Source organism: Dryas octopetala, chromosome 3 (assembly GCF_963921425.1).
Source record: "Dryas octopetala chromosome 3, drDryOcto1.1, whole genome shotgun sequence".
Lineage (NCBI taxonomy): Eukaryota > Viridiplantae > Streptophyta > Magnoliopsida > Rosales > Rosaceae > Dryas > Dryas octopetala.
The window spans coordinates 26283204-26306974 of NC_141368.1; the positions used below are offsets into that span (position 1 = coordinate 26283204).

At 35.1% G+C, this 23771-nt stretch overlaps 1 protein-coding gene across 2 annotated transcripts; it reads left to right on the top strand.

Moving 5' to 3' along the window:
* Nucleotides 1-8568: 8568 nt before the first annotated feature.
* On the top strand, nt 8569-23714 carry CYL1 (alpha-N-acetylglucosaminidase family / NAGLU family). 2 transcript variants are annotated; one of them, XR_015121187.1, is made up of 19 exons: nt 8569-8875; nt 9919-9992; nt 11228-11439; nt 11824-11945; nt 12690-12775; nt 12983-13077; nt 13269-13350; nt 13630-13736; nt 14536-14566; nt 14987-15104; nt 17729-17779; nt 18421-18530; nt 18698-18800; nt 19077-19175; nt 20204-20314; nt 21381-21613; nt 22393-22626; nt 23104-23182; nt 23266-23406. XR_015121187.1 is itself a non-coding variant. In XM_086236745.1 (19 exons), the coding sequence occupies exons 1-19, from the start codon at nt 8666-8668 to the stop codon at nt 23499-23501; spliced, it is 2397 nt and encodes a 798-aa protein (XP_086092871.1). In that variant the 5' UTR covers nt 8573-8665; the 3' UTR covers nt 23502-23714. The 2 variants fall into 2 exon arrangements, 1 of the variants encoding a protein (XP_086092871.1); XM_086236745.1 differs by having other exon boundaries at nt 8573-8875; nt 22393-22630; nt 23266-23714.
* The last annotated feature ends 57 nt before the right edge of the window (nt 23715-23771 follow it).

Below are 23771 nucleotides of genomic sequence, written 5' to 3' on the forward strand. Positions count from 1 at the left end.
ATAACTTTTTGGTTCGAGCTTGGATTGAGGCATATAATATATGGTTGGAAAGAAGACATCCAGGGCTTTCTATTGATATATAAAACGTAAATTTCTGAGTTGGTTAATGTCTCCAAATTGCTCTCCAAAGACAGCTCAGAAATCCTATCAGCAAAAGGATAAAGTGGTTCCAAGGCATCTTTCCATTTTTGGTAATTGTCTATCACATGCTCTCTTTCCTTCCCCTTTATTTGCCCGTTCTAAGCAAAATTCAGAAACCACAATGTGAAGGCTCTAAATGAGACAAAGAGAACATCTATCTATCTCAACATTCTTTAAGGATCATCCATTGAAGGATAAGATGAAATATTCTTATTTTTGAATTAACCAAACCTTATCCCTTCATTTCCTTTTAATCGTAGTCACATATTCTAGACATAACAACTCACCCAAACCATAAAACACTCTCTCATTTTCGAGCTCCCCCCTCCATCCTCTCTAATTTCACTCATTTCATTATCTCATCTCAAAAACACACATCTCATCTTCCATCTTTCAAAACCCTAGCTTTTTCTCATCTATCTTCATCATTTCTTTTCTCCATCTTCCATCTATCAACTCTTCCTCTCCAAAAAGCCAAACATCATCACAACACTCATCTACCATATTCACCACCATTATTGCAAAAGGAGCTTGGAGGCACTTGGGACAAGAAGCTATTTTGGGCATCCTTGGAGGAGTGACATCCCTTGGGGGCTTGGCTTCAACATCTAGAGTTTTCTCTTTTCCTTCTTGTTTCAATTTATGTTTCAATTTGCGATGTTGTTTGTGACTTCTATGGCTAGTGAGTAGTTTCTTGATTTGGGGCTAGGGATATATGTAGTCATAGCCCACCCATGTAATGACTTTGTGATTTGTGATATAAGTGTCATTTTGGATATATATGCTCTTATGCTAGTTTAAAGATCATGACTTGTATGTGTGAATTTACCACTTGTGCATATGAGAAATGTTATCATGTAGAAATTGGAGATTGGTAACCTTTAGTTTCTAAAGCTTGTTGCATAAGAGCATGATAATTTAAAAGCACCTTGGTTGGATTGTTTTAATTGCTTAGATTCCTCATCCTTAGAACTTTATGCACCTAGGGTTTGCTATGACATTAATCTTAGGTAGTTACCTATCACCTTGGTTGGGATAGTTGATTACATGAAAGAGGATGTGCCTTAATTTACCTTGATCGGAGGTTAGGAGGGAATCTAATCTATCTAATTTGGCATAATCACTAATTGCATTGTTTGTTACATGGGAAGGTTAGTGTGAACCCCTAATAACCCCAAATCCTTCATCATCATTGAATTTAATTTGTACTTAAATTTGCTTGTATTTCCATTTGTTAGTTTCAAATTCTAGTGTTACGTATCATCTATCAACCAAACAACAACTCAACACTACACATTTGCACATACCATTATGTTTAGTCTTGAATTTCCATAGTACATAGTAGGTTGTTTGTTAATTTTATAACCCTAAAATCAATCTAGCTTGTGATTGAAATCTCAATCCAATCTCTTTGGTACGACAACCCCCTACTTCCATTTCCATACTAAAACTTAACAACATTGCACTTGAGGTAGAATGATAATAAGTTTTTGGCGCCGTTGATAATGTCATCTTCCAGATTGAGGTTGTACTCTAATTTGTTGTCTCTTGTGACTTAGTTTTATCCATGCTTTGATTTGAGAATTAATGACTTACATGATTGGTATAGGACACTTGGATTGATAAGAACCTAAGTATTTGTTAAATTGTAAAGAGCTATACTCTAATCTGTAAAATAGTGCATGAGGAAGAATAGAAAATTGAAATAAAGCATGAGCACGAACAATGTGCTTCTCACTGGCCAAGTGTGGAGTAATAATAATGAATCCTTTTATTCATTATGTGACTGATACCTTACTTATCTAATTTTAGGCTTAGAGACAAAGTTAGGGATGGTGAAGTCCATGTAGTCAACATTGACACACAATAGGCTAGCTGACTCTTTCACCAAGACTATGCCTATATGAGTTTTCAAAGAACATGTTACAAGAATGTGAGTTTTAGAGTCTTTTGATGTTGTAGACTAGTGGGAGTTTGTTATTTATTTTCAAACATTGTTTTGATAATTTCGAGTTTTGGTTTATGAACTTGTTTTGGTTATTAACTTCCCAGATATGATGTTTAAGTGCACATTCAGATGAATGCATCATTTGTCAGTTTACTGATTTTGGTTATGGTTTTAATAATTGAGAAACCTTACTTTGTTTCCTATTTCAATTTACAGAATTGTGACTTTATGAAAATAGCTATTTATTTGTGTCAATCAGTTTAATTGAAAGACATGTATGAAATGCAGTTTCATTTTGGAACTCACAGACTTCTTTGAAGCAATTAATTAAGGTAGATTCTGTTATGAATCATCAAGAATGGACAGATGTGCATTAGGTTACGAATCTTTTCAGAACAAGCACATTGTTACATGTCTATCAGGTGGTTTGTGAGATTATTTGTTTTACATTGGTGGTCATGGGATACTTGCCTTTTCTGTACTGCAAGATTTTTCTATGGTTCCATGTAAATCAGTAGTTGATCAAATCACGTTGCAGGTTTTGTCTTGTATAACTTGTGTGATCACAAAGGAGTTTTGGATTGTTTTTTTGTAATGTTCTTGTTGATCATTGGTAATTAGTTCAAGTGGGAGAATGCAAGAATTTCTAATGGACTAACTACTGATGTATTAGGAATCAACTAAGCATTATGACTTATAGTTCGGAAAAGGGCTATACTAAGTCAATCTGGATGTTCTTGTCAAGTTGTGATTCTACTTTGACAAGGATTAAGGGTCTGATTAGTAGGATTTACTAAGTCCTAATTAGACATGTATTAGGAGTTCTTATTCTAGTAGGTTTTTGGTTAGAGGTACTTGATGTACAAGTAACACCTTTATAGGAGGACTCTAATCTCAACACCACTATATAAGAACAAGTTCATGCTTTCACAATATGACCCTGCAAATATTCTCAGCTCCATATTGAGTTGCATTAAGGATTGTAGAGAGGAGAAGACTTGTTCATTATGGCATCATGTATGTGTTCTTGGTATTTATTTAATTTGTTCAATTGATCATATTATTTGTGTTTCTTGATGTTTATGATCTACAGAAAATATGTGTTTATAGGAAATGCTGGTTTGAGCAAAGAAAAACTTAAAACATTGATCGGTCATATAGTCCGCCAGTTGAAGTGAAACCAAATGTTCAGAAATAATTTTGCTTGGCAGTGGTGAGACTTTCTTGGTACGGATAAACGAGAAATTATTCTAGAGCCATACCTGGAACATCCAAAGTAGATCTCCCACATTAACCTCCATTCGCCCAACAACAATCTCCCTTAAGCAATAATAGAGGTGGACGAGAACAAAAAAGCTGAGAGCAAGTGGTCAGTCGAGGGCTAAAGCATTAGCCAGAATAGCAAACTCTTTCACCACTTTGTTACTCTTAGAATTTATTTGGTTCAAGTTTTGGAAGGGCGGGAATGAAAAAATAATTTCATTTCTATATGTTTGGTAAGTGTAGGCATATGAATGATTTCCTAGCCCATGAGAATCTGATGCACCCAAAGGGGGGAAAATGAATCTCTTGTCTCAGTTTGAGTTTTGTTTTCCCTCCCCTTGGGAAAGCATTTATTAAACTTTTTCTACACAATTATACCCTTTTTAATATTTGATAATATTAATTTTATCCAAAACAAACTCTTTACATTATATATATAATAAATAAAGGTATAATTGGAAAACTGAACAATTTTTATTTCCTGTTCTTGCACAAACCAAACATGGGAATGAAAAGAAAAAGGTAATTCCTGGTTTACTTTTTGAGCATTACCAAACATATGAATGAGAATCTTATTTCTTTCCCCCCTGAAAAATGCATAGGAATTGATTTTTTAGGAAATTAATTATGTGAACCAAACAGACCCTTAGAGCAAAAAACGAACTTACTCAGCCAGTAAGAAGGAAAACCAAGTGCTCGCCATCATTAATCTCGTCGGAAGTTTAGCTGTATCGCTTAATGAAGGTTTCAAAATTGCTAGCTGTTCGACCAGCTGACCAAATATTAAATTTAAATTTGGCCTTCTAATTTACAGTGACCTTGAGCTTATCGTTAACACCATCATCTACCTCTTGTTTATAAAATGGAGTGATATGATCTCCATGTGGCCAAAAGTCGAAAATGGCCGCCATGTCAAGAATGGTAGGGGGCAGTGATCCTTAGGGAGATTGAAGGTATTAGTAGCCAAAGACCAAAAACATAGAGCAGCGGCAAGAAACAGCCGATCAAAAGTCATGGCCTTGAGAGAAAGAAGAATGGCATCCTTGATGCCGAGGGATTCTTACACTTCACTTTTCTCAGCCTGGTTAGTTTGGGGTTGAGTTTGTGGTGGAAATAAGTAACTTATTTTCACCACAATGCACTTTTAGGTGTTTGGTAAAAAAAAGTAAAAGCAACTTATTTTCAAAGTGGGGGTTGCAGACAGTAGTTTTTTAGGGTTAAGAATAAGCAAGGTGAGGGGTGCTTTCTAAAACTTCTATGAGGAAAAGCAAGTCTCACTACCCAAAATGCCTTCACTCAAAATAAATAATAACTAAAAATACCACCCCCGCCCCATGATCAGACCCTCCACCCCTTCTTGTTCTTCTTTTCCTTCTTTCTTCTTTTGTCCTCATTTTTCTTGCTTCCCACTAGTCAGATCACCACCAGCACCCAATCAAATCCCCAAACCATGTCCCAGCTGTGTGGGTTTCCTTTCTTTCTTTTTATCTCTTTCAAGAAGAAAAAGAAAAATAAGACCCATTCCATTTTTCTCTATATAAAGAACTCTTCCACGGAGAGGTGGAGGAAGAGGGTAGACAAGTAGAGGTGAGGCGACAAAAGAAGGGTGAGCTAGATGAGGGAAGAGATCGAGAGAATGGAGGAAATAAGGGAAGAGGGAGAGAGGTGAGGTGGGGTGGGGTTGGGTCCACGAGGGAGATCCAATTTTTTTCATTTTCATATTTCTTTTTTGTTATTTTAATTTGATTTTTTTTGTAATTGAGCTAAAAAATTAACTATACCTAAATAAAGAAATGGAAAGCCTTCCTTATATGTGAAAAGGCTTTATCAAAATATAAACAATCATAATTACCCTTTAATTAACAAAAAATATTAATCTAAAGTAGGTTTGATGTCAGTCAAGAGGCTAGTTTGTAGAAGAAAATTAAAGTACAAAAACATTCTAGCATCATGTCTATTTTGGTCATTATACATAGTCACAACATTTTTACATCAAAATTTACCAAATACTTTAATGCTGCTTTTAACACTCACAACAATTTTAAAAATACAGTTTACCAAACACTCAGCTATTTTACCTCACAACAGTTTTTTCTCACCACACAGCAATCTCAAACTGGCCCTTATGCCAAACTTCAAAAGAAGTAGGCCATAAGGTTTGAGATTTAGTGCTAGTCTAGGTTCCCCAATGGCCGCTGTGATAGAACATACATCGAGTAGTCCTTGTAGAAGAGTTGGAAGGCCTCGCCAATCTTAAAAGGGACTTCTTCTTGGAAGCAGGGACTGAGAGCCACAACTCTTCAATTATCCTTCAAAGAAATAAAGGAAGAGGTGATTGCCTATCCCTAAGTATCACCTATCGCCACATGAACAACAATTTAAAGGATGTTAGCTTCGACCTCTATTTTCTTCATTACAGTGCTTGAGCGAAGGTAACCCATATGATATAAATGAGATAATGTGAAGAACTTAGAAGGAATAGAAGATCAAACTCAAAGAAATCCCAAACACACTCAAGAACATGCAACTCAAAAAACTAAAAAACATAGAGAGAAAATGGTAAGAATTTTGGGAAGATTTAAAAGCGTAAAGAGAAAATGGCAACTCAAGTATGGTTTTTATAGGGCTAGTCGAGAAGATGAAAGGTCTAAAGGTAAAAAAAAGGAGGTTTTTAATGCATATTGAAACACATAGACATAATGATAGTCTAAATCAACCTAGGGTTTTGTTGTGTAATCATGGCCCCGACCGCCAACATTGTACGAGGAGACTCAGAGCCAACTAGGACATGACATGTGGCGAGGCGTGCAAAATGACTGTGTGGGTAGTAGATGCAAATCAAAGGGTCACGTCAGTTACTTTTAGTCAAGACCCCTTCGTCAAAAAAACATAACGTTTCAAAATCCAATCAAATTGAAAGACAACTAGTGACAAGAGAAGTCGAGGACAAACCAATTCTTCTGCTTTTGGCCACATCTCGGTCGAGAACCTCAGAATTGGGGGGGGGGGGGGGGCAATGTTCGAACCTCCACAATTTGGGTCGACCACGTGGCATGGGTAGAGAAAAAGGGAAACAACCTATAAAACTTGAAACCCATGACCCAAGAAGGAAATGGACTTGGCATCACAAGCCCAACTTGAAATTAACTTTAAAGCTCAAAAGGCAAAGACTGATAACAAGGCCCAAAGACTAGACCAAGATAAATTCTAGCTGAAGCGAAGGAACTTCTCAATCATGCTTGGTCGAGAGCTATTTTCCAGACAAAAATAACGGTTATTTGGATTGAAACCTGGCAAAAGCTGTCACTCGTAGCAATCCGTACATGCCCAATCTAACTGTAGACAATTAGCAATCCTAAAGGGAAAATCTAGGTCATTGAGCCAGCCTTCACTATAAATAATTGACTAAGAAGATAAAAGGAGCATGGTCTACAACCTCAACAAACACAAAAACCCAAGCACACTGCCAAAATGCATATTTAAGCGTTCTTCAAAGCAATTTTGTTCTCTATTCTTCATAGCTCATAGTTTTTTTTATTAAGCTCTCGTCAAATAGTTAAATTAATTTTTGTTGTCTTTAAGTCACTTAGATCCAATTTTATTTCCTTGTTTATGTTTATAATGAGCAACATTTGAAAATGGCTAGATTTGTGGTCAAAACCACCATTTTGTTTCAGCCTAATATTAATGAAATCAAGTTTATATTTTTATTCAAAGTATTCTACTTTATTTGAGTCTATCGTTGTTACAACTAATTGTCCAAATCTTGAATTCTCACACACCATCACCACAAGAGTAGACCAGTGAAGTCCTAGGCAAGCTAGGTAAGAAAAGAACCTTGATTATGTTCAATTCCTTCTTAGTCAAGCGACCACTTGAAATTCAAAATATAACCAAAAGGTTAGATATAACATTCACAAAAAACATACTTTTCCAAGTTAGGTTAAGACTTGCTTGGGGGCACACTTGCATTTAGAAAGGAGTTTAAAATTAGGCATAAATTCAATTTAGACACATAACTATATAAGCTATTTCAACGGGGTCCATGAACTTTAAAATATTTCAAATATGCACCCGATCTATTATCTAAATTGAAAAATGAGTTTCTGTCCATTGATTCGTTGAGAGATCAGTTAAATGACAGCTTGGCTTTTACTGACCGGGATTATTTGGCGACGTGGCGCTATCTCAGCAAACATTTTCCGCCAAATGAGCGACACAGGCCCACAATTTAATAATAATAGAGAGAGAGAGTTTGTGGGCCCGTGTCAGGAGTTAGGTGGACCCGTGTCGCTCATTTCCCGCCAAATGAGCGACACAGGTCCACCTAACCCCTGACACGGGTCCACAAACTCGTCATCTCTTTCTCGCTCGTTGAACACAAGTGAGGGATTTATATTCGAATTTGGGGGAAAACGTGATGTTTTTTGGAGACTAAATGGTCAGGAGAGCGTTCGACGAGCGGGAAAGAGGTGATGGGTGTGTGAGCCCGTGTCAAGTGGACATGTGTTGCTCATTTGGCGGGAAATGTATGCTGAGTTGGTGCCACGTCGCCAATTAATCCCCGTTAGCAAAAGCCAAGCTGAAATTTAACTGATCTCTCAATAAATTGATGGACGAAATTTCATTTTTCAATTTACATAATAAATCAGGTGTATATTTGAAATATTTGAAAGTTCGTGGACCCTGTTGAAATATCATATATAGTTATGTGTCTAAATTGAATTTATGCCTTAAAATTATGTGCTAATCTCGATCTGACATGTGGCTGAGACATTTTTAGCCATAATAAGTACCAAATGTTCCGAAGAAAACTGAGTTTATCACCTTTCAATTCATAGTTGCTAAATAATTTGTAAAACAATATATAATCATCGTTGTATTGAATTTGTAACTGCTAACTGTTAAAATAAAAGAATCGATGAATGTTGTAAAACGATATGAATAATGCCATAGATTTTAAATTTATATTACAAATTTAGATCCTAAATAATATGGTAGTGCATGTGTTAGTATTTTACTTATTGTAAATAAATGAGTGTAGAATGATCTTTTATATAAATATATGATACACCGGCACAAATATTTAAGATTTAAATTTAGGATACAAATATAGAATCCTATCCGTACTCTAATAGTAATTATCAACCTTTCTTTACATCGGCAACTCCGCATTACAAATGCCCACGTGGCACCAAAAAACCGGCAAACAAACGATGCGTTTTCACATTTCTTCTTCAAAATGAATAATTTTACAAAATTGAGCGTTTATCACTCGCTCATCCTCTGAAGCACAACCAAACCAACCAAACCATGCCCAATTTCAAAACCCAGTTGCTGCTGATTTTGATTCTTGTACTTGTACTAGAAGCTCTGTCAGAACCAGAAGCAATTGAGGCTTTGCTACGTCGTCTGGACTCTAAACGGTCATCTGCTTCAGTTCAAGAAGCTGCAGCCAAAGCTGTTCTGAAAAGATTGCTTCCTACCCATGTAGACAGTTTCGATTTCAAGATTGTCACCAAGGTACTATCATTTTCTCTCTCAATCTTTTCTTATTGAACTCTAGGTTTGACTTTCTGTTCTGTTTTATTCCTGCTTCATTTCAACTGGGTCTTCAAAAATTTATATTACCGGCTTTACATGAATAATCGATATTTAGTCATATATTTTATCTATCATTTTTTAGTTAATTTTGGGTTATTCTTGGTTTTCTGCTTAATTAATGTCTCACCGGGTGTTCTTCAATTATCACTTTTTATGTCTATCCTCTGTTTGCTTACCCTCTTTCTTGTACAATCTCCTACACTGTTTGGTTGTTCCTTTATCTAATTTCCTATTTTTTTGGTTTTTCTTTCTGAAACTCTGTTTGGTTTCTGAGAGCAGGACAAGAAAAACAAGAAGTAGAACTTTTAACTTTAGATGTAGTCTTCAAGGAATAAGTATGTGTATCAGTGCATGCATAATTCAGTTTATGATCTATCTCTATCAGGTAGTGCGATCTGTTTGCTTGTTGAGAAAATATAGGAACATAAGAAAATTTTAAACTAAAGGTTTTTCATCATTCATAGTCAACTCACTGTCCAAGATATTATTATTATTTTTTTATCAGTTAACAATGAATTTCTGGTTATTTACTCTACCTTTTTTTTACTTTCCTTATGGTATTCTTTCTTTTGGTTGAAAGGGTGTCTTTCAATCTGAATTTTTTTTTTCTGCTTCTTCCTCTTTCAATCTCTATCATGTTCCTTTTATTTGCTGACGAAAGATAGGAGAAATTTGTCTTTAACATCACCAGTGCTATTGTGCCAAAGTCTAACTCACCTGGTACAATAAATTTCTAAAATAGTGTAGCTGGAAATTTTTGGATATTGTAATGAACTATTTAGTTCTAGACAACTACTTGCCCCCCTTTAAACTGCTTTATGTTCTGATGAATGATTGCCGACAACTTCTTGCTCGGAAATCTATTTTTTATTTTTTGGTTTTTTCCTTGTGTTCATCAGTGACTTTATTTAAATGCTTTATTTATAAGTAATCATCCTGACTGTTTCAAATTTGAATACCAGGATGTTTGTGGTGGACACAGTTGCTTTTTGTTAACCAATTACAATCTGTCAAGCCGACACGGTCCTGAGATACAGTATGTTGAATTTAATCTTTCCAAAATATAGTTTTTCTTCTTTTCCAGTCTTACAACGAAATTTTAAGAAACTGTTACGTACATACATGCTACATCTCTTCTGTAATATGCATTCAAATTTTCTATTACAGATACTAAGCTTATATCTGCCAATTTTTATCTTAAAAAAGTTCTGGCTTTTATTTATGCGTTTGCATGTGAAGTTTCGGTCTATAAAGACTAAAATTAGTTTCAAAACTTGTTACCAAAAAGCTTCTGAACTTGTAAAAGTTAACATTCTAGCTCTTTTCATTCCATTCTTTGAATTCATAGCAAGTTTTGAGGACCGGATATACTTGGCTCTCAACATTATTGTAAACTTGTTAAGCATTTTGAAATTTGATTGGATCTTATGTATTTATTAAAAGTTCATCAAGAGTGGTCATTGAAGAAGATGCTATCCATCAGAACCAATTACTGATGGATTAACGTTTTCTGACTAGACGTTTTCATTTTTCACTGTCACCTTGGCTCTCATATTGTAAATTGTTTGCATTGACAATGTGGATGTATTATTTATCTCATATAAAGTATAGGAGGATGTATTAATCCGAAGAGCTAGATATATTAACACTATTATCCGTTTTGGCATTTAGATTGAACGCTATATTATCTATTAGAATTTAGAGCCTTAATCATCATATCCATTCTGACAGATTTTATACGGCCTTGCAACTTCTATCATTTCATTGTCGGCCTGTCTTTACCCTTTGTCGCTCCTTCCACTTAAATGAATGTACATTTATTAATGTGTTCATATCTCTTTTTGCATCTGAACCACCCAATGGCTCCTCTTATCTTGTCCTCAATTGGTGCCTCCCCAACTTTAGAAGGAATATTTTCATACCCTATTTTATTGTCCTCGTGTTTTTTTACACATCTGTGTTAGCTTACTTATCTCATTTACAGAGAACTGCTAAGTCAAAAGTTTGTTGGAATATTATATTCCTGTGATTTTCTGATATTAAGGATAGGCTATGCACAATATAGCTTGAATAATGTCTTTCTTCTTTCTAAGGAATAGACAGGTCTATAGGTTTAAAAATTTCCTCAAGTTTTCTTTGAAACTTTCCTCTGTACCGTCTATCGGAAATGGAAAGAGAGTAAGAAAGAGAAAATAGGACAGAAAAAGAGAGAAAATAGAAGATGATGGTATCCAAAATTGTAATTAAATGAATATTATGGTTCTCTTCCAGGATTCAGGGAACCACAGCAGTTGAAATTGTATCTGGTCTCCATTGGTATTTGAAGTATTCGTGTGGTGCTCATGTTTCTTGGGACAAGACCGGTGGTGTTCAGATAGCTTCCATCCCCAATCCAGGATCACTACCTCGTGTAAGAGATGACAAGTTGGAAATTCAACGGCCTGTCCCGTGGAACTATTACCAAAATGTTGTTACATCCAGCTGTGAGTAGTGACTCTTTGTATCCACTTTCATTTCAATCAGATTGTCTATATACTGTTGTACTGTGGTTATGGGGCATTGAGAGACAAAAAAAGGGTGCCTAAAGAGATTGTTTTGACAACTCAAACCTCACTAAAGCGAATTCTAGAAGGACAGTACATTCGCAGCAATACCCTTGTTTCTAAAGAGGTTGTTTTGACAACTCAAACCTCACTAAGAGTAATAAACCATGAAAAGGGGATGTAAAGCTAATTAAGAAATGAAGAAAGTCTACTTAATTTTCATTTTTAAAAAATGACATAAATTGTAATACTCTTAACATTAGTTGATATTTGTATCTTGACATCGGTAGATAAATAGCCTTGTGATGTGACACATTTTTGCAGATTCCTTTGTTTGGTGGGATTGGGAAAGATGGCAAAAAGAAATAGATTGGATGGCTCTTCAGGGGATTAACCTGCCTTTAGCATTCACAGGGCAAGAATCAATTTGGCAGAAAGTTTTCATGGTAATTGATAATTGATCTTACATATGTGAAGGTGTTTATCAAGCTGTAGGCTTCTACATTATATGTCTTCCATCATGTTGTGACTTGTACATAGAGTTATCTTGTATAGCTTTCTTATAGGAGCATGAATTTCTTCATTAGCACATGTCTGCCATGTATAAAAGAAGGGCACTCAAAACCTTGAGTATCCAACACAAGAGACTTGCAGAGCTTAGATTTGTGTGTTAAGCTACAATGTATTGTGTATATGTTCGTCTTGTTCTTTGTTTTCTTGCTTGGTAATGACAGATGATTTATATTTTGTTTTTAGGGCTTACTGTTGGGTCAATTTTCTAAAGAAAAAGTTTATGCCCTCAGTTCTAACTTCTAATTAAGTGAAGAATGGTACTATTAAGAAAATTCTAGTACACTACATTGGTTTTTTTTTTAAGTTGTATGCTTTAATGCTTCACTGAAATGTCCAATTAACAGGACAATGTGTCATTTTGCTCTTTCATGAACCTTTTTAAATTCCAGCCAAAAGAAAACCTTTTAAAATTTGTTAGTTTTTAATATATAATTGCTACATGGATGATTAATTGTGATATCTGAGATCTAGTTTTATCTTCTGTTATAGTTTTTGCTTCGAAACAATGCACTTATGCGGTTATGCCTTCTAAATACACAAGAACAGTATCCTTCTCGGTCTAATCATTCTTCTCATTAGGCTATCAATATCCTTTGACTAGAACATTTTTATTGTAGGATTTCAATATTAGTAAGGAAGATTTGAATGATTTCTTTGGTGGACCTGCCTTCCTTGCATGGGCTCGCATGGGAAATTTACATGCGTAAGTGGAGGTGATTTTAGAATCTCTCAAGTACAAGATTATTTTACTCTGTGCACTAGTCTTCTTCTTCTTCTTCTTTTTATTTTTTATTTTTTTATTTTAAATTTTTTTAATAACAAACAATAGTGAGCAGGCTCTACTTGATCTTACTTGTACACTTGATCATGTGCTTTTGGTTTGAAGGACCTGACATTACTCTTATCACAGGTGGGGTGGGCCTTTATCACAGAATTGGTTGGATCAACAATTGGTTTTGCAGAAACAGATATTATCTCGGATGTTAGAGCTAGGCATGACTCCAGGTGATTTCAAGTTCTGTACTGAAAATCCCCATTGAAAATTTTTTGTTGTTGCTTCATGCTCCACCTACACCAGTAACATTAATTTACATGTTTCTTTCAAACTACTTTCTGTTTAAATAATTGTATTTAGTGACAGAACTTAATGTCATTGATAATTTGATGACTCATGTGTAAGCTATTCTTTGCTCCAGTGCTGCCATCATTCTCTGGAAATGTTCCTGCAACTTTGAAGAAGATGTATCCTTCAGCAAATATAACCAGACTTGGAGACTGGTATCCCATGTTTTATTTTACAGCATGTAATATCATCATGTCACTTTATACAGGCCCCGTATGACATAGCTTTGGGTGACTTTAATGGACTGTGAATTCCTTAACTGCATTACTTCATATCCAACGAAATGCTTGGAAAAAAATAAAGAAATATTTGGATTCACATTTCATTTACTAACCTCATTTTGACTTTAATTTATGAAGTTGGAAATAGTTCCCTTTTTTTATGAGCTGCTATATGTTTTGTTGAGGTTTTCCCTTTTTTCTTCTTATAATTAGGAACACTGTTAATGGTGATCCTCGTTGGTGCTGTACTTACCTGCTTGATCCTTCTGATCCTTTATTTGTTGAAATTGGGACGGCTTTTATTAGGCGACAAGTTGAAGGTGTGCTTCATGTCTATTAATTATTACTTAAAAATGCTGTAGTTTCTTTCCCATTAGTTTATCAACCAAGTATTGCATCATTTATCTTGTTATGCAGGACTTCTAATAGCAGAAAAGACATATTAATAAGTTTACTAAAATTGGCAACTATACATGTATCTGATTCCAACATAACCTTGTACATGCATGTTCAGTTTGTATATATACACATATGGACGTCATATACACTTGTTAGTATGTATACATGCACCCTCATGTTGGTACTTGCATGGACAGGTGTATGCTTGTATTTTTTTCTTTTCAATTTGTACATTTGTCTAGGTGGAAGTGCAACTTTATTTTTCATTTGTTAAAGGAAACTCCAAAAGAATGAAATTTTGATAGTCAACCAAAATTGTCCAGAACTGATATATATACACGTATGATACAACCTGGTATGTATGATTTATGAATCATTTAACCTGAATTATTAAATTTTTTGTTTAAACGAAAGGGGGCCTTGTTAAAGTTCACTTATGCATAGATAATTTCCGATGGTGGATTTGACTGACATGGCTTATACATTGTATCTCCAGTTTCTTGTTTAATTTGAGGGTTGTGTGAAAGTAAAGCACAATTTTTTTAGTATATTGATTTATGATTGATCGAAATTATAATGTTAAAGTTGATTTGTACATAAATAGTTGCTTATGGAGGATTTGGACTGGCTGGCTCATACATGATGTCTCCAGTTTCTTGCTTTATTTTCTGGTTGTTTGAAATATTTACTTGGTTTACATTTCATATTTATCTCTTACAGAATATGGGGATGTGACAGACATCTATAACTGGTAATTTCTCTTATTTATTCCCTTATGTTTTGTCCTTTTTGGGACTCATCTCATTTATTCATGATATATAAAATATTGAAATTTTGGAGTATATTATTAAACATATTACTTTCCAACTCAAACTACTTTATCTTTTGCATTTTATACATCTACTTTTCTAAGGCCAGTTCTAGCTTCAAGCCTAGGCTGTTTCCCTTGGTTTCTCTGAACCTTAATGCACAACCGATCTGCAATTTTCAGACCAGACTTAGGCTGGCCTTTTCTGTATCTTCCTTAAGCTTTATTAAGCAGTTGAAACATAGCTCTTGTTTCAGATTTATCCTTCTAAACAAGTGTTAAACATCTTCCTTGAATATTTTTAGATTGTTCAAATTTTTCATGCTAAGTTTGTTTAAGTACATGATACTATATTTAATGCAGTGATACTTTCAATGAAAATACCCCACCTACAAATGATCCAGCTTATATCTCATCACTTGGAGCTGCTGTGTATAAAGCAATGTTGAAAGGTGATAAGGATGCTGTGTGGTTAATGCAAGTATGCTTCTAACTTCTTCAAACTCCTCCCCCCCCCCCCCCCTCTCCTGTTTGAGTCTACTTATGATAAATTTTATGATATAATTCTACAATTTATGATCGTTTATGTCCTATCCACTCATTACTTAATTGATGTATATTATAGGGAAAAATTTTCAAACAGGACACCTACTTTGGGGTCAATCTTAGTTTAGAACACCAGTTTGGGTTTGTCTTAGTGTAGGACACATATTTAGGGTTTGTGTTAGTTTGGGACAATCCGTCAACTCCGTTAACTTTTCCGTCCAAAAAGGGATAATTTGGTCATTTTATATTTTTAAAACAAATAAAAACTGAAAAAAACCAAAAAAAATTACAACTAAAAAACTAAAAAGATTAAAATTGAAAAAAAAAAAACAAAAGAATTAAACTCTCTCTCTCTCTCTCGGGGCTGGGTGGGGGGGCTTGCGAAGGGGCGGGGCAGGCTGGGTTGGGGTGAAGGGGGGTGGTCGGGGAGGGGCTAGGTTGGGTTGGGGAGAGAGAGGCAGGGGTGGTTCTGGGTGGGGAAGAAGAAAGCGAGCGGGCGGGCGGGCGGGCGGGGGGGGGCCTGGTGCTGGGTGGGGGGTGCGACGAGGGCTGGGGCTGGGGGGAGGGGGTGCGACGGGGGCTGGGGCTAGGGAGTGTGACGGGGCTGGTGGTGGGGAGTGTGATGGGGCAGGGGCTGGGGGGAGGGGGCGAACCGGGTTGAGTTGGGGAGAGACAGGAAGGGGTGGTTTTGGGTGGGGAAGAAGAAAGCGGGCGGGGGGGGGGGGGGAGGGGGTTGGTGCTGGGTGAGGGGTGCGACGGGGGCCGGGGCTGGGGGGAGGGGGTGCGATGGGGGCTAGCGGTGGAGGGTGTGACTGGGCCGGGGCGGGGCGGAGGCTGGGGGGAGGGGGGTGAACCAGATCTACTGCATCTTTTTTTTTTTTTTTTTTTTGCTTTTTTTTTTGTTATTAGTTTTAATCTATTTTAAATTAATTTTTAGTTTTAAACTTTTTAATGATTTTTTTAGTTTTTTTTCTTTTTTCTTTAATTTTTATTTGTTTTAAAAATATAAAATAATCAAATTATCTCTTTTTTGACGAAAAAGTTAACGGAGTTGACGGATTGTCCTAAACTAACACAAACCCTAAATATGTGTCCTACACTAAGACAAACTCAAACTGGTGTCCTAAACTAAGATTGACCCCAAAATAGGTGTCCTGTTTGAAAATTTATCCCTATATTATATGATGGAAGGACCTCATGATTTCAATTATGTAGGAAGTTTGCAACAAGTGGTGCATCTGATAAAAATATTTGATTTACTGGTCATGTTGATGATAAATTTGTCTGTCAATTTGCTATCCAGTGTATGTTGAACTAAACTCATCTCCACTCAAATATGCTTTTGGGGGGAAAATGGGGTAAGCTAAATGAGACCCATAATAACAATAATATTCCTCCTTACATCTCTGACAATCATTTTTGTTAGACAACACTGGACCTCAAATTTTGAACTGTTGGGGAATAGGTCAACAATGCATATTAGGCTAACACACTCCTTCACATCACATGAAGCCTCTTTTTGGATGTGGAGAGAAACAAATGCAGAAAAAGGAGAAACATATAGGTGCAACACCCCTGTGCACATTGCAAATCAACAAATAAATGGGGGATGAGAATTGGAGGTTTCGTACCCAAAACCTCCTACAACCAGAGTTCTGATACCATATTTTACAAACATTGAACCCCAAAAGCATAAACTGTTAGGGAATGAGCCAACAATATATATCAAGCTAACAATTTTTTTTTTTCTCACTAGAATCTTATGCTCTCCAAAGTGTAACTGTACCTTTCAAACGTACGATTCATTTGCAGAATTCTTAAATTTAACCAAAATAATGTACTTGAAATCATGATACTGATAATTAGTACATTCTTGGTTAATTAGACACTTAGACATCATGTTTGTTGTCAACACATTAATTGGGATTGAATAGAGTCGTAACTCGTGCTTCTACACTTTATCAGATCATCCCTGTATGTTTTGGGTTCTTCAATGTATTACTCTTCTGGTCCTCCCCTAGGAAAGCTATTTCCAAATATATGATTGTAAGAACACAAGCTCTTGCAATCTGAACATCCCCAATATAGTATTATCTGAGAAAAGTCAAATTTTCATGTAATATTGTGTACTTTGCTTGGCCTGTTATTTTAATAATTTATGAGGTGGGAGCCTCTTTTTTTTTTTTTGGTTGATTAATATCTCAGAGCTAGTATGAAGAAACACCAATTTAAGTGGATCATGTAGAATCCTTGACCCATCTATATTGTTGATATATATTTATGACATGACTATTTTACTTTTAACCCTGCATGGTGGACTTAATCCACTATATGTCTCTAACTAAATAATCCAAAATATTATCCAGCTCATATGATATTCAGTTGATGGTGTTTCTATTTGGTTTTAGGATATCACATTATGACAATATATATATTTATTATAGATTTTGAAAATCCTAAGTTTGCCATCTGTGGGTATTGTTGAGTTGTTTGTCTATGAGCAATTTTACTCAGTTATTTATAAAATAATTCCAAGTTGACAGGTGTTCCATTTTTCAGGGTTGGCTCTTCTCTTCGGACTCTGCTTTTTGGAAGCCACCTCAAATGAAAGTATGCATGTAGATTGTAACTAGTTGATACGTATCTTAGCATGCTATGCACTGAATATCACCTGTTGTGTATTGCAAGCAGAAAATAACTCTGCTTATCAAAATTATGCAGGCTTAAAAAAAAAAATTTAATATTTGATGTACATGTGAAAGTGATTTCCTCATGAATCAGTCATATTTGATTCCTGATCCAGCATTTGTAGTAACCATGGTGGAACATTGAAGCATTTTGGTAATGCTGTAATGAGGGGAAAAAATTAGAAATAATAGCATCCAGAAAAACTGGGGACTGTCCAATATATTGAATGAAACATCAGCTATGATGATCCGGCCATGTGCATGGAAAGCATACGGCAGCACTATAGTAAGCAGGGTTTTGGTATTGGTGGTGATAATAGAAGAACAAGCTCCCTCCATAGTCTAACACCAGGTTTTGTAGAGTGGAAATGGCTATTAGGATGCATGATCTTTTCCTTTATGCAATATTCAGTGGCTTCAAATTTCATTTTCTTTCTATTTGATGAGAAAAATTTCATGTTTTCACCTTAAACTTTCCATTCTCTTGCAATATGATATTTCCAGTCCGTCATTCTTCTAGTTGTTTTTGTTCGTTATTCTTTACCAACTTATCAATTTTTGCAGGCTCTTCTACATTCTGTTCCATTTGGAAAAATGATAGTTCTTGATCTATTTGCGGATGTCAAACCAATATGGAGAACATCATCTCAATTTTATGGCACTCCTTATATTTGGTAACTGGCTCTAAATTTATCAACTGCTATTTACATCTTGATTGAGATTTTTAATCTTCCAAGAAATCACTCTTAACTAATTTGTTAATTCCGCTTTCATTTTAAGTAGGTTCCAACACAGAAGTAAAATGTTTTTTTTAACCTGGTCAACTATTAATGTACATCAGGTGTCTCTTGCACAATTTTGGTGGAAACATTGAAATGTATGGCATATTGGATGCGATTTCTTCAGGTCCTGTTGATGCCCGAACTAGTGAAAATTCTACTATGGTATGCCATATACCTTGCATACATGTCCTATTACCATGAATTCAACATTATTTTTTTTTTATGTTACTCTGCACTTTCTAATACCAGTATAGATTGTTGAAAATAGCAGTATCTTGCTATCCTCAGTGGCTCAGTCCATAAATGATGTTCTTTGACCAATATATATTTAGTTATTTATAAAATTAGACATTGTATGAAAATCATAAATGGTTTGCATATCTTGCAACAAATTACTCATTTGAGGCACACTTAACTAACTTGTCGATATTATAATAGGTTGGCGTTGGCATGTGCATGGAAGGAATTGAGCACAATCCAGTTATTTATGAATTGATGTCTGAAATGGCATTTCGCAGTGAGAAGGTTCAAGTTGAGGTAATGCTAGGAGATCCATGATTAACAGTCAATAGATCGTTGCATATAACGCTTTATAATTTTTGAATGCTGTGCAATAATTTAAGTAGTTTTGGATGCAGTTAGTTCCTTTAATAATTTGCATAAGTATTTATTTTTCTATGCTAATTAGAATGAAGTAGTTTCTACATTGGCTATATGCAACTACAGCATGGACACAGGTGTCTATATGTGGACATCTGGAAAGGGTTGACGATTCTTTCTCTTATATTCCAAAGATCATTGTAATTGAAGCAATGTTGATGCATGTTCTGCACAAGTTGAGAAGTTCAGCTTATGAAAAAAGAAAAAATAAAAACATTACAGTTCTAGATGGATCTTTTATATGAAAGGACCCACTTGAAGGGTAGTGTATGAGAAATTACCGAATTCATAAAAATGATAACTGATTAGCATGATGAGTCTTGCTTCACTATGTTACTAAAAGTATAAGGCGAAATGCATGGATATATGAGGGTTTTTATGATTTACATTCAACATATTTTGTTTCGCAATTCATCCATCAACATGGTTATGCAGAAACAGACAATATAGTTAAGTGATGGATGTTTCACAATTTAAAACAAATTTTGCTGTATGATGAGGTATAAATAACTGTATAGTCTAAATCAAAGCTTATAAATGTGATTGAGTCAAGAGATGCTCCAATAATCCTAAACACTTCAAAAGTAATCTCTGCTTGCTCTCCCATGTTCTCTTCCTGGGAAATCTTGCAATATTTACTTAGGGGCCTAAACGAATTTAAATGGTATTTTGATCTTGATACATATATGTCTAATTATCTTTATCTTCAATTCTGTAAATAGCTGTTAAAGAGCTATACCCATACTTCCCTGCCTTCAAGCCTGCCTCATAAGATTGTTGCAAGGCTATGCACACACAAGTGGTGCATGATGTAATTAAGATGAGTACAGAAATAGCCTTATGTTGATTATTGATCACTGACCTAATTTTCAGTGTGCATGCAATTAACTTTATTGCCTTTGTAGGCTTGGCTGAAGACCTATTCCCGTAGACGCTATGGTAATGCATTTCATCAAGTAGAGGCAGCTTGGGAAATTCTTCACCACACAATATACAATTGTACAGATAGAATTGCTGTACGTTTTTTCAATAAACTCAATTGATGCAATGCCTATATGCCTATATGACCTTTTTTAACCTTCATAACATAATCCGGTACAATGGTCAAACTATGAAGAGGGGATGCACCATTGTGCTGCCCTTTGGAAATGATTATATCCGGTCTTTCAATGTTTCTATGGAATTATACAGGCTGAAAAAAGGGGAAAAACATAACCATGCTTTATCAATTCATGATATTGCTAAGGGATAATGCTATTCTTTTTGTTATTTTTTTATTTTTTTTTTCAAGCAAAAGAAAGTCCTTATTCTTGAAGGAGTCACTTATTTTGGCAAATGATATCATGTATTAAGTTTTTTACACATCTTTCTTAGTATTATTTTTTTTTTCCTTTCTAATTTTAACTCGGTTCATACCATAAAAATTAAGAGAAAAAAATACACCCTACTTTGAGAAATGTGCTGTATGTTTCAATGCTGGAAGAGAATTTCAAAGTCTTCCTTTTCACATTTACCTTTCAAATTGAACCAAGCAAACACCTTGTTCCATCTCTTCAGGAATTGGCTAAAAATAATAAATAAAATGCCACTTTAAGGTTGATACCTTCTGCTTAGTCTATACCTTTTTTCCTACCCTAAAAAGTGAAATATTATTTTTTTGAAAGTTTTCATGTTTCGAAAGATTGAAAACTCATCATCGAGGCTAGATTTTCTCCAGGACTTATTTTCACGTGCAGTTTACGTTGGTCAAGACTCGAAAGAATGCTGTTTTATGTGCATTTTTGAAGAACTTAAACAGGAAAATTTGCTAATTTTTCAATTGAATCAAAGATATGAACCTATTGAGTGATTTTGAGTTAGCTGAGACTTCAAGGCCTTGGTTATTTCTTGCTGTCTTTCATTTGAAGTAGTTTTAGATGAGGCAAAGCTGTAATTTTTGCCAGAATTGGGAAAATTTTTAACTGCAATAAATTACCTTTGCTAGGCATGATGGGCGGTTGTAAATAACTGTCTGGTTCCTGTGTATAACGGCTGTGGCTTGCCTAAATACTACTAATGATATGGACAATTAACTTGCTGCAGGACCATAACACAGATTTCATAGTCAAATTTCCTGACTGGGATCCATCACCAAACATTTCAAAACAACACCAGATGCAACTTTTTGCACTAGATGGAAAGAGAAGAGTTCTACTCTCAGAAACTAGTTCTTATTTACCTCAGGCACATATATGGTATTCTACTCAGGAGGTGATCTATGCTTTACGGCTATTCCTTGATGCTGGAAATGATCTTTCTGGAAGCCTTACGTATAGGTAAAAGGGCAAACATAATAGTCTTATGTTACAATATGTTTTCCTCTTCATCCACTGCACTTATATTCCTGTATGAAGCAAATGATAACTCTAGTTCTTCTGAATGAATCTCTTGTTCCCTGGTTGTTTATATATATATATGATATACAAAAATGCTTTAAAACTAACTGGTTAGTAAATTAATATGAAGCTAAATGTTTATATATATCCATTGAGGGATCCTTCATTTAAGGGTAAATAAGAGATCTCTTGTGGGGCCCACTCCACATTGTATTTTGATGATCGAAATCATCTACATTTTAGGTCTCCGTTGAAGGATCATCCTTGCAAAAAATTAGCTAAATCGGAAATCATTTACCCGTTTGATTAAAAGGTCATTATTTCAAGTGTTTATCGAAAATATTTTATTCGTCTATTTATTTGATCAAAGTTAGATAGCTTAATGGTTTCCAATTTGTCTAATTTTTTGCGAGGATGAATTTTGAAAAGAGACCTAAAAAATAGACGGTTCGGTTCATTGAAATACTATATATTTTGATTTCCTTGACTTCATAGAATTCATGGTAACCAATCTTTAAGTTCACTTTCCTTCCAGAACTTGTTAAATACAAATGCTTTATCTATTAATTTCTCGACAAAGGAAAACTTAGCTGAATAAGACACTTACGACAGTAATAGATTATGATAGTTCCAGTTGACTCCAATAATCCAATCATTACCAGTAAGCCAATGGAAATAAAGAATAGGATAATTTCTAATTATTCTTAGCATTGCAACAGATATGACTTGGTTGATTTAACACGGCAAGCACTGTCAAAGCTAGCAAACCAAGTATATGTGGATGCAGTGACAGCTTTTCGGAGGAGAGATGCAAAAGCTTATGGTCTCCACAGTCAAAAATTTGTTCAACTCATAAAGGATATTGATGTACTTCTTGCTTCTGATGATAATTTTTTACTTGGAACCTGGCTTGAAAGTGCAAAAAAGCTGGCAGTTAATCCTGCAGAAATGAGGCAGGTGAGAACAAATATTTTCCTATTTGGCCTATTGCTTTTAGCATAATTTCTTGGGGGTAATATGGCTCCTCGTGTAATTAATTTAGACATTTCAACATGATGCAACATAACCTTACTCCAAGTATCGAGGTCAGCTAATCTAAACATTTTCCTTTTTGCCAATTTGAATATATCTATTTTAGGCTTATATCTTCTGTTTAATCAAGGGCAAGGGCCACCTCGTCTTCTCTCCTGAGTTTGGTGCACTTTATTGCCTTGCTAAAAACATCAAGAATTTGGCGCAAGTTATGCATTCTGAAAGTGCATTGTCAATTTTTTATATAAAAAAATTATAGATGTAACTTACAAATTGATCAGAAAAAGTCAAGTGAGATATTTCTCCAAGATACTGTGAGCAAGTTCTAAAGCAGTGCTAATGTAGTAGATAAAGTAGTGTTAAAATGAGTGATCGAAAGTTCTTATTCTCCTTTTCAGTATGAGTGGAATGCAAGAACACAGGTGACAATGTGGTTTGATAACACGAAAACCAACCAGAGCTTGCTTCATGATTATGGTAATCTTAATTTCTAGGTCATATAATGTAACTTGAAGCTTTGTCATTATTTTCTGTAACATAGCAATTCTCCTTGTCATCAGCAAATAAATTCTGGAGTGGTCTATTGGAAAGCTACTATCTCCCACGAGCTTCAACCTATTTTGGTTATTTGTCAAAGAGCTTGAGAGAAAATAAAGACTTTGAGTTGGAGGAATGGAGAAAAGAATGGATATCGTACTCAAACAATTGGCAAGCAGGTACTAAGCTTTACCCAGTGAAGGCAAAAGGAGATGCTTTTGCTATTTCTAAAGCATTGTATAAAAAGTATTTCAGTTGAGAAAAATGGGGTTTTATTATGAGAAGAAAAAGTGAATTATGTTGTAAAATAGCCAACCTGTCCCAGGTTTATTCACTACCCTAAGAGCCCTTTGCATGTTGTATCAATAATAAACTTTGGTCATTGTTTTATCTTGAACATGGATGTAACAGAAATCATTCAACCATGTAAGAATATTGGCAGTTGAAATTACAGGAAGAATTTCAATTGTGATTCCGGAAAGTTGAAGCAAACGCGAACCACTCACTGATATTAGCAAGGATTGTCAGT

Excerpts from the sequence above, each read along its gene's own strand:
- CYL1 (XM_086236745.1), top strand. The coding sequence starts at position 8,666 with ATGCCCAATTTCAAAACCCAGTTGCTGCTGATTTTGATTCTTGTACTT. Across the intron at positions 11,946-12,689 it reads TTTGGCAGAAAGTTTTCATG|GATTTCAATATTAGTAAGGA; the intron begins GTAATTGATAAT and ends TTTTTATTGTAG. Across the intron at positions 14,567-14,986 it reads GTGACAGACATCTATAACTG|TGATACTTTCAATGAAAATA; the intron begins GTAATTTCTCTT and ends TATTTAATGCAG.